Here is a 16,189-nt window from a genome sequence, read left to right as displayed (position 1 = left end):
ACATCTGGGACATGGACTTGTGAGACAATGTGTGGATCATTTCTATATGTGATGTCACAATATTAAATCTTAAGCTTTAAGTTTCTATCAATTTCTTGGTTTAGGGTGAAGATCTGATAGATATAAAAGTTGAGGTTAAAGCAGAAGAAGAAGAGAGGTATGTGAGGGATGATCAGCAGTCTATGGAGGAGGATGGAATAACGGGGACATTTATAGAGGAGGACACTCCTACAGAGATCAGCACAGGTGGGTCATTAATAGTAAATACATTCACTATATCATTTATATTGCACTATGTATTCCTAACACCTTCACTAAATGTTGTAAAGCACACAATCTTGACCCATCAACTATAAACATTGGTTTGTACGTTACATACTGCTGACCTCTGCACTATATACTATGTTGTTCCTTACATACTCCTGACCCCTGCACTCTGCACTACTTTATGTTGTCAGAGGACCCATTTACTAGTTACCTTGAGGGGGGAATTGTAAGATCCTCAGAGACAAAGCTGCCTGGTGTGGGCGGAGTCCTGGTTTAGGGGAACCAATCAGCTCATGTCTAGTAATAATCTTTGTATTTCTATTTTAGTAGATGGACGGGAGATGAGGAAAATCTCAGAGGATTGTCTCACTTTGTCTCCAGACTGTAAAGTAGAAGATGAGGACATCACACAGTATAGTCCAGGAGAAAACCCGACTACCTCAAATGTCCATCCGGCACCACACAGTGTAGATGGACCATCGTATTCCTCTTATCCTGAGGAACCTCAGACTGTGCGGGACGGTGCCGGACCATCGTATTCCTCTTATCCCGAGGAACCTCAGACTGTAAGGGACGGTGCCGGACCATCGTATTCCTCTTATCCCGAGGAACCTCAGACTGTAAGGGACGGTGCCGGACCATCGTTTTCATCTTATCCCGAGGAACCTCAGACTGTGCGGGACGGTGCCGGAACATCGTATTCCTCTTATCCCGAGGAACCTCAGACTGTGCGGGACGGTGCCGGACCATCGTATTCCTCTTATCCCGAGGAACATCAGACTGTGCGGGACGGTGCCGGACCATCGTATTCCTCTTATCCCGAGGAACCTCAGACTGTGCGGGACGGTGCCGGAACATCGTATTCCTCTTATCCCGAGGAACCTCAGACTGTGCGGGACGGTGCCGGACCATCGTATTCCTCTTATCCCGAGGAACCTCAGACTGTGCGGAACGGTGCCGGACCATCGTATTCCTCTTATCCTGAGGAACCTCAGACTGTGCGGGACGGTGCCGGACCATCGTATTCCTCTTATCCTGAGGAACCTCAGACTGTGCGGGACGGTGCCGGACCATCGTATTCCTCTTATCCCGAGGAACCTCAGACTGTGCGGAACGGTGCCGGACCATCGTATTCCTCTTATCCTGAGGAACCTCAGACTGTGCGGGACGGTGCCGGACCATCGTATTCCTCTTATCCCGAGAAACCTCAGACTGTGCGGGACGGTGCTGGACCATCGTATTTCTCTTATCCCGAGGAACCTCAGACTGTGCGGGACGGTACCGGACCATCGTATTCCTCTTATCCCGAGGAAACTCAGACTATGCGGGTCGGTGCCGGATCATTGTATTCCTCTTATCCTGAGGAACCTCAGACTGTGCGGGACGGTGCCGTCCTTCTAACAGAGAAGAGCTTTTCCTGTACTGAGTGTGGGAAGCGTTTCCATTTGAAATCCCGTCTTAATGTGCATAAAATAACTCACACAGGTGAGAAACTACATTCCTGCCCTAAGTGTGGGAAATGTTTTTCAAATAAGTATACACTTTCCATACATCATAAATCTCACACAGGGGAGAAGCCGTATTCCTGTCCTGAGTGCGGGAAAGGCTTTGTACATAAATCAGCCCTTGTCATACATCAAAAGTCTCACACGGGAGAAAAGCCATATCCCTGCTCTGAGTGTATAAAATGCTTTAGACAAAAATCAACTCTTGTCACACATCAAATGTCGCACACGGGAGAAAAGCCATATTCCTGCCCTAAATGCGGGAAATGTTTTTCCAAGAAATCCTATCTCAACAGCCATCAGAGATCACACACAGGAGAGAAGCCGTATTCCTGTCCTGAGTGTGGGAAATGTTTTGGACAAAAATCACATCTTGTTACACATCAAAGGTCTCACACAGGAGAGAAGCCGTATTCCTGTCCTGAGTGCGGGAAATGTTTTTTCTATAAATCACATCTTGTCGCACATCAAAGTTCTCACACGGGAGAGAAGTCTTTTTGCTGTTCTGAGTGCGGGAAATGTTTTTTAAATAAGTCCACTCCTGGCTATCATCAGAGACTGCACAAGGGTGAGAATCTATATGCCTGTTCTGAGTGCGGAAAAAGTTTTGTAAAAAAATCAATACTTGTCACGCATCTGAGGTCTCACACAGGGGAGAAGCCATTTTCCTGTCCTGCGTGCAGGAAATGTTTTTCAGACAAGTCCTCTCTTAACAAACATCGGAGATCACACACAGGTGAGAAGCCACATTCCTGTCCTGAGTGCGGGAAATTTTTTTCAAGGAAGTCCTCTCTTCACAAACATCGGAGATCTCACACGGGGGAGAAACCGTATTCCTGTCCTGAGTGAGGGAATTGTTCCTCCCTGAAGTCCCGTTTTCCTGTACATCAGGGATCCCACACAACCCTTAAGGTGTATTAGTGCCTTAAGTGCGGGAAATGTCTTTTATATGAATGTTGCTGGACATCACAGCTCACATGTAAAAAAGAAGAATACCCTGATATACACCTCAGATATACTCCATAGCTGATCTTCATCATATAAGGACAGAGATGGGCTGAACACCTCCCGGGTCCATTCACGCCAGAACTTTCAAACATCGAAAAAAAATTCAGAGCAAACCCCATTAAAGTCTATGGGACCCGAACTTGAAAATCAAAAGTGCCCATTTTGAAGGTTTATATGTAAGTTATTGGGAAAACAAAGGGTATGGGGTCCGGGTAAACCCTGGGGGAAGTATCAATGCACTCAGAACAAGATTAGAGATTTTTTGGATAAATTCTGGTGTCTTTTTTGCAGACTTTGGATAGAAGTAACAGGTGTAGAAAAACTAGGTCATGCAGTGGCGGAAAAATTTGGCTTTGTGTTTTAGTGGTGCCTTCACACCGTAACTCTATAGAGGTACTCTTGATGAAAACAAGAATTAGCCTTCCTGTAGTAAGTAAGTTTTTTTAATTATATGCACCTGTCAAACAGGTACGGAAAAATTGATCCTTGGGTGTTAATAAAATCTATAACAAAATATTTCTTCCTGATAAAATTGACACCCACAAAGCTAGGCAGCCTAGACAGTCTTGCACAGATGCCACATCCCAAAAACATTGATTCAGCAACATCAGTGTCAGGGGCTTGATCGCTGCTGCTAATCCAGGAATGATTCATTTTAATAAATGTCAGCCAGTCAACGGAGTCTGTGGACAGACACGCTCTTTTATGTGTCACAAAACCACTGGCAGCACTGAATGCCCTTTCAGAAAGCATGCTGCATGCAGGGCAGCCCAGCAGCTCAATTGAATACTGGGCAATTTATGGCCAGTGGTCTATTCTCATGACCCAGTAAGCCAGTGGATATTCGACTGGAAAGCTCTTCATGTCGGTTTTCTCCCCTATGTGGAGGCCCTTTTTTTTTCTATTTTTCCATGATTTCACAGCTCTGACTGGATGCTATTGGGAGTAACGCAAATCGTTCCAGCTGGTGATCACCTTTTCATGCAGGCACGTTCACCTGCCAGGATTTCAGGTGGCGGTTGTGTTTTCGAGATGTGGCCAAGGTATAGGGTCAGAGGGCTCGGGTTGGAGCCAGCCCGTTAAATGCTGTAACTGAGCAGCTATTAAGTAATAGAATGGGTTTGGTACCGCTAGTCCACCCGAGTCCTTTGCTTCCTGAAAGGTTTCCAGTTTGATTCTTGGAACCTGCTTCCTTCATATCAATGCCCGGTAAAGGGTGTTGCACTGTCTAAACACATGTACAGGGATCCATAGAGGGGCATTGTGGAGTGCATATAATATTTGTGGGTTCCAGACCATTTTTATCAAGTTGCAGCGACCAATTACAGAAAGCGGTAACTTAATCCAACTGGTCGTTTTGTCCTGGAGCTTTTTAAACAGTGGGTCTATATTTAGCTTTATATATTGAGCTAAGTTAGGGTGTATAATAATTCCCAGGTATTTGAACTTATCTACTATTTTGATCTATCTAGCTGTTTGAGGGAGAGGCTCTGTCAATATGTCTAAGCCCCTGTACACACAGTCGGAGATTTCGACAACCAAATCCGTCGGATTTTGTCTGTCGGATTTTGTCTGTCGGATCTTGTCCGAAACTGTTGCATACACACGGTCGGACAAAGTTGATGAAAAATCCGATCTTTCAGAACGTGATGACGTAATTTCGTTACAATGGGACTACATTCAGGCTAGTAGCCAATAGCTTTGATGTAGGAATTTGATCTGAGCATGCGTGGCACTTGGTCCGATCAAAATTCTCTACACATGATCGGAGTATGTCCGATCGGCCTAGTTGGTCTCGAAATATTTCCAACAAGTTGGAAAATTGGGTCCGACGGATATTCCGATGGAATCAGTCCGATGCATACCACACACAGTTGGATTATCCGACAACACGATCCGATAGGACACATTCCAATGGATTCTCCGACCGTGTGTACAAGGGCTTAGGGTAGGATAGTTGACTTGTCCCAGCTTATGGTAAATCTGGAGAAAGCTCTGAATGTCCGTATTAAGTCCATAAGTTTAATCAGGGAGGTGGACGTGTCACCCAGGAACAATAGTGCGTCGTCAGCGTACAATGCCAGTTTATCTTCCGTTTTCCCCCCGCTTAAAGCCGACTATATCTGGGTTCCCCCTTATGGCTGCTGCCAGGGGCTCAATGGCCAGGGCAAAAAGTAGGGGGCAGCCTTGCCTGGTCCCCCTGAATAAGTCAAAGGAGGGAGATAAGGTATTATTTATTCCGATGCTTGCTTTTGGCCCTTTGTATAGTAGTTTAATCCAGGAGGTGATATTTTCTCCCAAATTAAGTCTTTCCAGTACTTTCCATAAGTATTCCCACTCAACACTATCAAACGCCTTAGCAGCATCTAGCGAAAGGATAGCTCTTTGTCCCTGATTATCAGCGGGTATTTGGATATTAAGATATAGGCGGCGTAGATTGTTTGCCGTAGACCTGTTTGGTATGAAGCCGGATTGGTCGGGGTGCACCAATTTGGTCACCACTTTTGAGGGTCTCATAGCTACGGTCTTAGTAAGAAGTTTCAGACCTGTGTTTAGCAACGAAATAGGTCTGTTTTGGAGCAACATCCGACCGTGTGTACGCTCCATCGGACAAACTTATTTTGGTTTTCATCTGACTTTTGTTTTGCTGTGCGAACGGACAAACTTTCTGGCAACAAAAGTCCGTTGGAGCAAAGTCTGATCGTGTGTACAGAAAACCATAGGACTTTTGCACAAAGTACAAACACGCATGCTCAGAACCAATGCAAAAGATCAGACAACAATACAGAAGTTGACCAAAGGTGGCGGTAAAGAGCAGAAAAAACACGTGATTTGGTGAAAGTTGGGTGAAAAAGTCCTGCCGTGTGTATGTAATACAAGTTCACGGCGGACGCCCTTTGTACAAAAATCCACGGGAAAGTTTGTACAAAGTCCGATCGTGTGTATGAGGCTTTAGAGGCACCTCTGTTCTGTTTTATACTCAGTTGTGACATGACCCTTCTTGTATATCAAGTCAAAATTTATTTAGAAATGTTTGCTTGTCTTGCAAAACATTCTCAAACCAAGTTACTCTCAAACCAAGGATTTACTGTATACCCCCTATGGGGATGAGCCTCATATCTTCAGGTCACAGCTCACCTCCCCTGGACCACAGTAGATAACACCACCTTTTGTTTTCAACTTTGCTGTCCAATTCCCTGGTGTTTTGAGTTCAAACTAACTGGCCAACTCTACAATAAGTTGGTTCTTGGATGTCTTGCGTTTTATATATGCTGGACTGACACATTTCCTCATTAGTTTGGGCGGCACAGTGGTGTAGTAGTTAGCACTCTCACCTAGCAGTAAGACGGGCCACTGGTTCGAATCCCAACCATGACACTATGTGCCTGAAGTTTGCATGTTCTCCCTGCCCCAGCATGGGTTTCCTCCCACACTCCAAAGACATGCAAGTAGGTTAATTGGCTTCTGTCCAAAATTGGCCCTAGTATATGAATGGGGACCTTGGATTGTGGGCTCCTTGAGGGTAGGGACTGATGTGAGTGTGCAATGTACAGGGATAGGCACAATTGTAGACACTCACTCAGGATGGACTGGAGTCTTTATTCAACCTTACTATGTAACTATGTAGTTTGCATGTTCTCCCTGTGCCTGTGTGGGTTTCCTCAGGGTACTCCGGTTTCCTCCCACGCTCCAAAGACATCCTGGTAAGTTAATTGGATCCTGTCTAAATTGGCCCTAGTATGTGTATGTATGAATGTGAGTTTGGGAACCTTAGATTGTAAGCTCCTTTAGGGCAGGGACTGATGTGAATGTACAATGTATATGTAAAGTGCTGTGTAGAATTGGCAGCGCTATATAAGTACCTGAAATAAATAAAATAAATGAGTTGGGTGGCCACCCGTTACTGTTTACCAATCTAATATATAGCTAAGGGGTTATAATATAATACTGCTACAATATAGCTCTGTATTGAATCAGAGTCAGATTAGGATATGAAGTCAATTTAAGAGCAGGAACCGATTAGCGGGGTCATATTTTTAAACATGTCTTGTGTTACATGTTGGTTATGTAATCTGTTTTAACCTTTACAATAAAGACTATTGCTGGCCATACACTATTATAGCCCATTTTCGAAAAACGAACATTTGGCCGTGAGCGCAAACAATAGTGCCATCATGTAATGACTGATAAATCGTTCAGTGGACATAAATGAATGCATTTTTTTTTTTTTTTTTTACATATACCTAGTGCAGACCGTTCGGACGGGAACCACATTAACCTTTCAATTTGTCATTCGTTCGGCAGAAAATTTCCAAACTTGTCCTTCGTTTTTTTTGGCTCAAAAACCTCCCAACGGTTAATGTTTTTTGTGCCCATTAACTGGCCGAAAAACAAACTGTCTAAGCCCTTGTACACACGGTCGGACATTCCGACAACCAAATCCGTCGGATTTTGTCCGAAACTGTTGCATACACACGGTCGGACAAAGTTGTCGGAAAATCCGATCGTTCAGAACGTGATGACGTTATTTTGTTACGACGGGACTACGTTCAGGCTAGTAGCCAATATCTTTGATGTAGGAATTTGATCTGAGCATGCGTGGCACTTTGTCCAATCGGAATTCTCTACACATGATCGGAGTATGTCCGATCGGAGCATTTTGTCTGAAAATTTTACCAACAAGTTGGTTTCCGACGGAAACAGTCCGATGGAGACCACACACAGTCGGAATATCTGACAAAACGCTCCGATCGGACACATTCCGATCATGTGTAGAGAATTCCGATTGGACAAAGTGCCACGCATGCTCAGATCAAATTCCTACATCAAAGATATTGGCTACTAGCCTGAACGTAGTCCCGTCGTAACAAAATAACGTCACCACGTTCTGAACGATCGGATTTTCCGACAACTTTGTCCGACCGTGTGTATGCAACAGTTTCGGACAAAATCCGACGGATTTGGTTGTCGGAATGTCCGACCGTGTGTACAAGGGCTTAGACAGTTTGTTTTTCGGCCAGTTAATGGGCACAAAAAACATTAACCGTTGGGAGGTTTTTGAGCCAAAAAAAACGAAGGACAAGTTTGAAATTTTCTGCCGAACGAACGATAAATTGAAAGGTTAATGTGGTTCCCGTCCGAACGGTCTGCACTAGGTATATGTAAAAAAAAAAAAAAAAAATGTATTTATTTATGTCCACTGAACGATTTATCGGTCATTACATGATGGCACTATTGTTTGCGCTCACGGCCAAATGTTCGTTTTTCGAAAATGGGCTCAGCCGATTTTTCGTATAGTGTATGGCCAGCAATAGTCTTTATTGTAAAGGTTAAAACAGATCACATAACCAACATGTAACACAAGTCATGTTTAAAAATATGACCCCGCTAATCGGTTCCTGCTCTTAAATTGACTTCATATCCTAATCTGACTCTGATTCAATACAGAGCTATATTGTAGCAATATTATATTATAACCCCTTAGCTATATATTAGATTGGTAAACAGTAACGGGTGGCCACCCAACTCATTTATTTTATTTATTTCAGGTACTTATATAGCGCTGCCAATTCTACACAGCACTTTACATATACATTGTACATTCACATCAGTCCCTGCCCTAAAGGAGCTTAAAATCTAAGGTTCCCAAACTCACATTCATACAATCTCCGACCGTGTGTATAAGGGCTAAGTGACCAAATTTCGGCCAGTTTTTCATACCGTGTATGGCCAGCATTAGTTTTGTATGTGAATGAAAATAGTCACACATTTCCTCCCCCTCCTCAGTGGGATGCTGGAATGGTTAACCCTAGAGCAGCCTTTCTCAACCTTTTCAACACAGAGGAACCCTTGAAATAGTTCTCCAGTCTCGGGGGAACCCCTGCTAAATATTAGAAATCTACAACTCATGATACATTAGTGTGATGGTCAGTGGGAAGAACGGTCCTTACACTTGTGGTCATTGGGAAGAATTACCTCCTTACAGATAGCTAAAAAGATCAATGGTGTCGGTGGGAACTTATCTGAGAGGCAGAAATGGCCCAATGCTGAAGGAACCCCTACAACCTCTGGAGGAACCCTGGTTGAGAATCACTGCCCTAGAGGATATTTAATAGACTGGTTTACCAATAGAATTCATTGAGTGAGACGGCTGGGGTTGAGCCCACATACACCCTGTTGTTGGAGTATTTGTGGGGGGGTTTATTACCGAAATGTAATAGAGATGGGGAAATGTGTAAGTGGACACACTTTATTCAATGAAAAGTGGTGTTGGTATAGCTAACATGCAGCAACCAAAAAAAAAGGGGGGGGGGAGGGGTGTACAGCACTACATGTTATTTCTCAAAAATCTCCTAGGGACCTTTGGAGGAACCTTGATTAGGAAAGGCTGGACTAGGCAGTTATATACACTTAGGGGTTCATTTAAGATTGGATGAAAATATTGTCTATATCTTTCCATTTCTTCAAAAGTTTTGACTAAAAGCCATGAGAACTAGGGTTCCATTACTCCATAGAATCAATGTTCTCTGCTATGCCTCTGCTTTTCGGGGGATCGGAGATTCGCTGTCCAAGGGCCTCGGCTATGGAATGCTCTACCAATCAACATCCGTCTGGAAGAAAATCACCTGGCTTTTAGGAAAAAACTCAAGACCTTCCTCTTTTAGCAGATGATCAAAAGCTCTCCAATTCACATTGTGCGCTATACAAGTATTTCATTCATTCATTCACTGCTCAAAAAATGAACGGAACACTTTTCAGAGTATAGCATCAAGTCAATTTAACTCCTGGGATATGGATTTGGTCAGGTAAGTAGCAGAGGGGGGTTGTTAATCAGTTTCAGCTTCTTTGGTGTTAATGAAATTATCAACACATGTGCACTAGATGGGCAACAATGAGACAACCCCCAAAACAGGAATGGTTTTACAGGTGAAGGCCACTGACATTTGTTTTCCCTACTCATCTTCTCTGACTGTTTTTTGACTAGTTTTTCATTTGGCTAGGGTCAGTGTCCCCACTGGTAGAATGAGCCGATACCTGGACCCTATAGGGGTTTCACAGGCAATCCAACTCCTCCAGGATGACACATCAATACGTGCCATTGCCAGAAGGTTTGCTGTGTCGCTCAATGCAGTCTCAAAAGCATAGAGGAGATTCCAGGAAACAGGCAGTTACTCTAGGAGAGCTGGACAGGGTCTTAGAAGGTCCTTAACCCATCAACAGGACCCGGAATCTGAAATGAACACTGCCAGAGCCCTACAAAATGACCTCCAGCAGGCCACTGGTGTGAATGTCTCTACCCATCAGCAGGTCCAGAATCTTCTCCTTTGTGCAAGGAAAAAATGTGATGAGCAATGCCAGAGCCCTACAAAATGACCTCCAGCAGGCCACTGGTGGAAATGTCTCTGACCAAACAATCAGAAACAGACTTCATGAGGGTGGCTTAAGGGCCCGACGTCCTCTAGTGGGCCCTGTGCTCACTGCCTGGAACCATGGAGCTCGATTGGCATTTTCCATTGAACACCAGAATTAGCAGGTCCACCACCGGCGCCCTTTAATTTTCACAGATGAGAGCAGGTTCACCCCGAGCATATATGACAGAAGTGAAAGGGTCTGGAGAAGCCGTGTAGAAAATGATGCTGCCTGTAACATTGTTCAGTATGATGGTGGATCAGCGATGTTCTGGGGAGGCATATCCATAATGGGACACGTAGACCTCTACAGGCTAGACAATGGCACCCTGACTGCCATTAGGTATAAAGATAAAATCCTTGGACCCATTGTCAGACCCTACGCTGGTGGTCCTGGGTTCCTCCTGGTGCACGGCAATGCCCGACCTCATGTGGCAAGAGTATACAGACAGTTCCTGGAGGATGAAGGAATTGATACCACCAAATATGTGCTCACCTGACATAAATCCAATAGAACACCTCTGGGACATTATGTTTTGGTCCATCCGATGCCACCAGGTTGCACAAGGGTTGCCAACTCACCCCCTTTAAACCCAAACACACATGAATTACACGGGTTTTGTGGCTAATTGAATGCAGATAAGGCACCAAATGAGTTTAAATACCACCTAATCAGCCGCAGAACCCGTGTAATTAATATGTGTTCAGTTTTAAAGGGATTTGGTGGCAAGCCTAGATTGCACCTCAGTCTGTTCAGGAGCTCAGTGATGCCCTGGTCCATATCTGGGAGGAAATACCCCAGGATATTATCCGTCATCTCATTAGGAAAATGCCCCGACGTTGTCAGGCATGCTTACAATGGGGGGCCATACAAACTACTGCGTATCAGTTTGAGTTTCTGCAATGAAATTTCAGCAAAATGGACTAGCCTGCTGCCTAATTTTTCCACTTTGATTTTTGGGGTGTCTTTGAATAATTTATCTCTCTCTGTGGGTTAATAATTTTCATTGCCATCAAACGACGTGGCATCCTTTAGTTCCCAACACATTACCCGGTTCATATCGGTATAGATATCCAGCATGAGATTTTTTTTTTCCTCATTGAGATCTGATGTGTTTTCAAAGCGTTCCTTTAATTTTTTTTTGAGCAGTGTATTTCTATCCCCCTTGGCGGGAGTGGAGATGAGAGCACAAGGCCATGTTCACACCTATGAGATGTTTTTTTTTTTCCAGGGCTGCAGTTATTTAGAGCTCCACAAGGTGGTGCTCTTACTTCTACCAAGACAGGAAGTCTCTATGGAAGGCAGGAAGTGATGAAGACAGGAAGTTGCGGGTGAGTCGGGAGGAAGCAGAGAGGAGACGTTGCTGGAACTTTACAGCAGAGGAGGTAATAAGATATTATTTTCTATTTATACCCAGTAACCACCCCGTCATGTCTGTCCTCTTCCTCCATAGTCACTGTGATGTCTTTCATCTCCAGCAAATGACGATACACAAATATATATGGCGTGAGAACGTAGACCCCTTCAGGGTCAGAACATTTCCCCACTTACGGGGCCGGAACATTGTCCTCATTTTGGACTTAAATTCTAGTAATATGGTCCTGAGAAGCTGTGAAGAGTAATGGGGATAAAGACTTCCGGGCCCTCTGAGATGATGGTGATTTTGAAGGACTCCGAGGGAAGAGCGGGCTCAGGGGGCCTCTGAGGTCGGGACGGGGGGGATCTTGATCATTGATGGTCTTTCTACCTTCACTTTTTTTAGATGTCCTTACAGAACCCTTGCTAGGAAACGAATGCAGCTTTCACCTTCTTCCCATGTTACCTGTCAAGTAAAATGTTCTATGACACCAAGTGGAATGAAGAAGGGAAGTCCTTCACCCTGGGTACACACTCGTTGTTCGAAGATCAGAGCTCTGAGGAAAGAGGAGGTTGTAGGTTTCTGGGGGCCACCAATGTAGGGAGAGGAGGGGGGGCTCTTGAACTATGACGGTCCTCCTACCTGCAATTTTCAGACCTCCTTACAAAACTCCTGCCAGGAAATGAAGGCAACCTTCGCCTTCTTCCCATGTTACCGGTCAAGTAAAATGTTCTAGGACACCAAGTGGAATGAAGAAGGGAAGTCCTTCACCTTGGGTACGCACTTGTTGTTCGAAAATCAGAGCTCTGAGGAAAGTGGAGGTTGTAGGGCTCAGGGGGCCTCCAAGGTAGGGAGAGGGGTGGGGGGGCTCTTCATCAATGACGGTCCTCCTACCTGCAATTTTCAGACCTCCTTACAAAACTCCTGCCAGGAAATGAAGGCAGCCTTTTCCTTCTTCCCATGTTACCGGTCAAGTAAAATGTTCTAGGACACCAAGTGGAATGAAGAAGGGAAGTCCTTCACCTTGGGTACGCACTTGTTGTTCGAAAATCAGAGCTCTGAGGAAAGTGGAGGTTGTAGGGCTCAGGGGGCCTCCAAGGTAGGGAGAGGGGTGGGGGGGCTCTTCATCAATGACGGTCCTCCTACCTGCAATTTTCAGACCTCCTTACAAAACTCCTGCCAGGAAATGAAGGCAGCCTTTTCCTTCTTCCCATGTTACCGGTCAAGTAAAATGTTCTAGGACACCAAGTGGAATGAAGAAGGGAAGTCCTTCACCCTGGGTACACACTCGTTAGAGGATCAGTTTGCGCAGACTCGCTTAGCAGGCCCGTGTTGTGGGTCTGAGGGAGCCATCCAATACCTTCCCATGACATAGACTGAGTCAGTGCCTGGTACCGGAATTCAGCACACCAGGAACCCACCACTCTGTGCAAGGTCCTGGATACTACAGTATACTTGGCAACTAAGAGAACAAACCCCTCACCCCCTGCTGTCCTCTTCCTACCCGCACTAAAAAAGTGAGATCAGACATATGAATGATTTCTTATAGATAACAAGATGGTGATAATAACAATAATAGTGGTATGTGTGCAAAATTGATAAGATGTATGAAAAAGTACTTGGTGGTAGTAGTAGCATACCTCCCAACATTTTGAGATGGGAATGAGGGACACCTACTAGCAAACGTATGTAGGCATAGGACATGCCCCACCTTGCCACGCCCCTTAAAGGGAACATAACCCAAAACATTTTTAAGTAAATCCACAAGTGTTTTTTTTTTTTAACCACTATTCTTTCTTTATATTGGCTTTTAAAATTGACAAACGCAGCAATTTAGAATTTGGATGAAAGGTTTAGGGCTGGGAAACACTTTTTGAAAGATAAAAAGTGCATTTTATATACAACTATATGGATCAGACCAAAATGAGGAGGAAAGAGGGACAGAGGGATATTGCTCCAAATCGGGGACGGTCCCTCGTATTCAGGGACAGTTGGGAGCTATGATAGTAGGGAAGAGATTCCTGGGCTGATGCAGCTGAAGAGTCAGGTGCAGCTAAAAGCTCCGGGATCCAGCTGGAGCCGAGCTTTGTTGAAATAGCCAGCAGCCTTATCAACCAGGAGGGCAGGCAGGAAGGATATCCCACAGGGATGGATGAGCAGAAGGCTGGGCGGACAGCTGAGTCAGAGCTTAAATTGCAGTGCAGCAGCGTTCATCAGATCTGGGAAGATCCTTCGTAGGTATGCAGAAAACATGAACGTGGCCACAGCGCAAGGGGCCCCTTTACTTTTTCATGCCTGCTGTCTTGGTCCTAGGAGCCTGTAGACGTTCACATCCCTTTAGCGGGTCGTTGGTATGACGGCCGCCAGTTCACTGGCTGTGCTGCACTCAGCTCTCTTCTCTTCCAAGCTCAAGCAGAACTGCGTTTACTTGAATGTAAGTGTTTACTAATGTTGTGTAATAAATGGATACATGCTTTTATTAACATGTGCGCTGTGGCCACTTTCATGTTTTCTTCCTACCCATACAGGGCTGCCATTGGAGGGATGAGAACAAAATCCCCCAATACCCCTCTACCTCACCAACATCATCCTCCTGCTATCCAATCCAATCCCTTCTTTCACTGCAGAGAGTGGCAGTGACATCACCCCTATCAGTCAGCAGGCTGCCGGAGATTGCAACTTTGCAGTCAGAGTTCTGTCCAATTATCCAGTCAAAAGTCAGCAAGCTCCTCTTTATGGACCTCCTGATGACCCTACATTGACCTCACAGCACTGCCTCAGAGCAAATCAAGAAGACAGAAGAAGGATCGTATTTATCATTCCTTGTCTAGAGATCTAAAACTAATCAAAACCAGTTCAGATACAAAACAAACCCAACGGAGAAAAGGAAATTTCTGATCCGACAAACCAAGAGGGTCCCGGGACCTCGAAAATGTAAAAAAATGCTAAATAATTCAAGCTGAATGTGTTCACATGGGGGGCAGTAGTTCTAAAATATACAGAAACCCCGCTATTACCCCGCCACATACTATTATCGTGTGACCAATACCATCCAAATAATTCTTACTTTCATTTACCAAAGTTATCCGTCTACAAGGAAACCTGTATAGATCAAATGGCGGCAGCAATGAGGATGGAGGAGGACCAGAGTCACATGACTGAGAAGATCCTAAACCTCACCCTGGAGATCATCTACCTGCTGACCGGAGAGGTGAGGAGGATTCTGGGAGGTCACATGATATCACTCTTATCTCTATTAATAAAACACAGACCTGACCGGAGAGGTGAGGAGGATTCTGGGAGGTCACATGACATCACTCTTATCTCTATTAATAAAACACAGACCTGACCGGAGAGGTGAGGAGGATTCTGGGAAGACTGTATTAATAACCTGTTTCTTTCTCTCTGTACACAGGATTATAAAGTAGTGAAGAAAATATCTTGTGAACCATTAACACCCAGCAGCCGTCTTTATGGGACATCACCTATCACAGCGCCGGCACCTCACTGCCTGACAACAGAGGTAACCAGTGCTAAGAAGATTCTAGAAGTCACCAAGAAGATGATGGAGCTGCTGACAGGAGAGGTGAGGAGGATTCTGGGAATTCTGGGACATTATCCAGTAACAGACAAGGGATGTGTCTGGATGGTGACTGTATCATTGTGTGTGTCAGGTTCCTATAAGGTGTCAGGATGTCACTGTCTATTTCTCCATGGAGGAGTGGGAGTATTTAGAAGGACACAAGGATCTCTACAAGGACGTCATGATGGACAATCAGCCGCCCCTCACATCACCGGGTAAGAGGAGACTTTATTGTAAAGGAGAGAGCAGTACGGAGGCTCCACCTAGATCCCCCATCATCTGATAAACACATAGAAACAATGTAATCAGTCAGTGTGTGTGTTTCCTACAGATGGATCCAGTAATGGGAACCCACCAGAGAGATGTCCCCGTCCTCTGTATTCCCGGGATTCCACACAGGAAGGTCACACCATCCCCCACCATCATCAGGTAGGTGGGACTGAGCAACCAGAACAGAATTCTAAGCTATGAAAGGACATTCTTCTATGGAGTCTCTGGTTCCATTTTACACATATATTCCATCATCTTTGGGGTTTAGGATGAGGAACTGAAAGACATCAAAGCTGAGATTAAAGAGGAAGAAGAAGAGATGTTGATAAGTGGAGCTCAGCAGTCTATGGGAGGGGGAGGTCCTCTGTATTCCCGGGATTCCACACAGGAAGATCACACCATCCCCCACCATTACAAGGTATGTTGATTGAGACGATGTGTGGATCTTTTTTTATCTCTGATATCACAATATTAAATCTTATGTTTTAAGTTTCTTTTATTCTTTTGGTTTAGGGTGAAGATCTGATAGATATAGAATTTGAGGTGAAATCAGAAGAAGAAGAAGAAGAGAGGTATGTGAGGGATGATCAGCAGTCTATGGAGGAGGATGGAATAACGGGGACATTTATAGAGGAGGACACTCCTACAGAGATCAGCACAGGTGGGTCATTAACACTAAATCCATTCCTCCACCCATACTGCTCACTGATTGGTCCAGAGTAGGGCGGGGGCTGGGTGATATCAGCCTGCAATCCCCTGGTCACTTTCCTGAGCTGTGTTCCCCGTCCT

The 16,189-nt window shown here is 44.8% G+C and overlaps 1 protein-coding gene across 1 annotated transcript in view; it reads left to right on the top strand.

Moving 5' to 3' along the window:
• LOC143955514 (uncharacterized) overlaps positions 1 to 16,189 on the top strand; it is a 40,352-nt gene that overhangs the window by 21,500 nt on the left and 2,663 nt on the right. Inside the window, exons 9-16 of the mRNA XM_077465547.1 lie at positions 837 to 2,617; positions 11,953 to 12,121; positions 14,507 to 14,758; positions 14,963 to 15,133; positions 15,222 to 15,345; positions 15,462 to 15,559; positions 15,669 to 15,818; positions 15,914 to 16,061. Of these exons, the coding sequence (XP_077321673.1) occupies positions 837 to 2,617; positions 11,953 to 12,121; positions 14,507 to 14,758; positions 14,963 to 15,133; positions 15,222 to 15,345; positions 15,462 to 15,559; positions 15,669 to 15,818; positions 15,914 to 16,061 (2,893 nt within the window). The remainder of the gene's footprint in view (positions 1 to 836; positions 2,618 to 11,952; positions 12,122 to 14,506; positions 14,759 to 14,962; positions 15,134 to 15,221; positions 15,346 to 15,461; positions 15,560 to 15,668; positions 15,819 to 15,913; positions 16,062 to 16,189) is intronic.

The sequence above is a fragment of the Lithobates pipiens genome, unplaced genomic scaffold (assembly GCF_037356315.1).
Source record: "Lithobates pipiens isolate NorthernLeopardFrog02 unplaced genomic scaffold, aLitPip1_a1.2 Scaffold_35, whole genome shotgun sequence".
Classification (NCBI taxonomy): Eukaryota; Metazoa; Chordata; class Amphibia; order Anura; family Ranidae; genus Lithobates; species Lithobates pipiens.
This window is presented reverse-complemented; position numbering and strand designations above follow the sequence as displayed.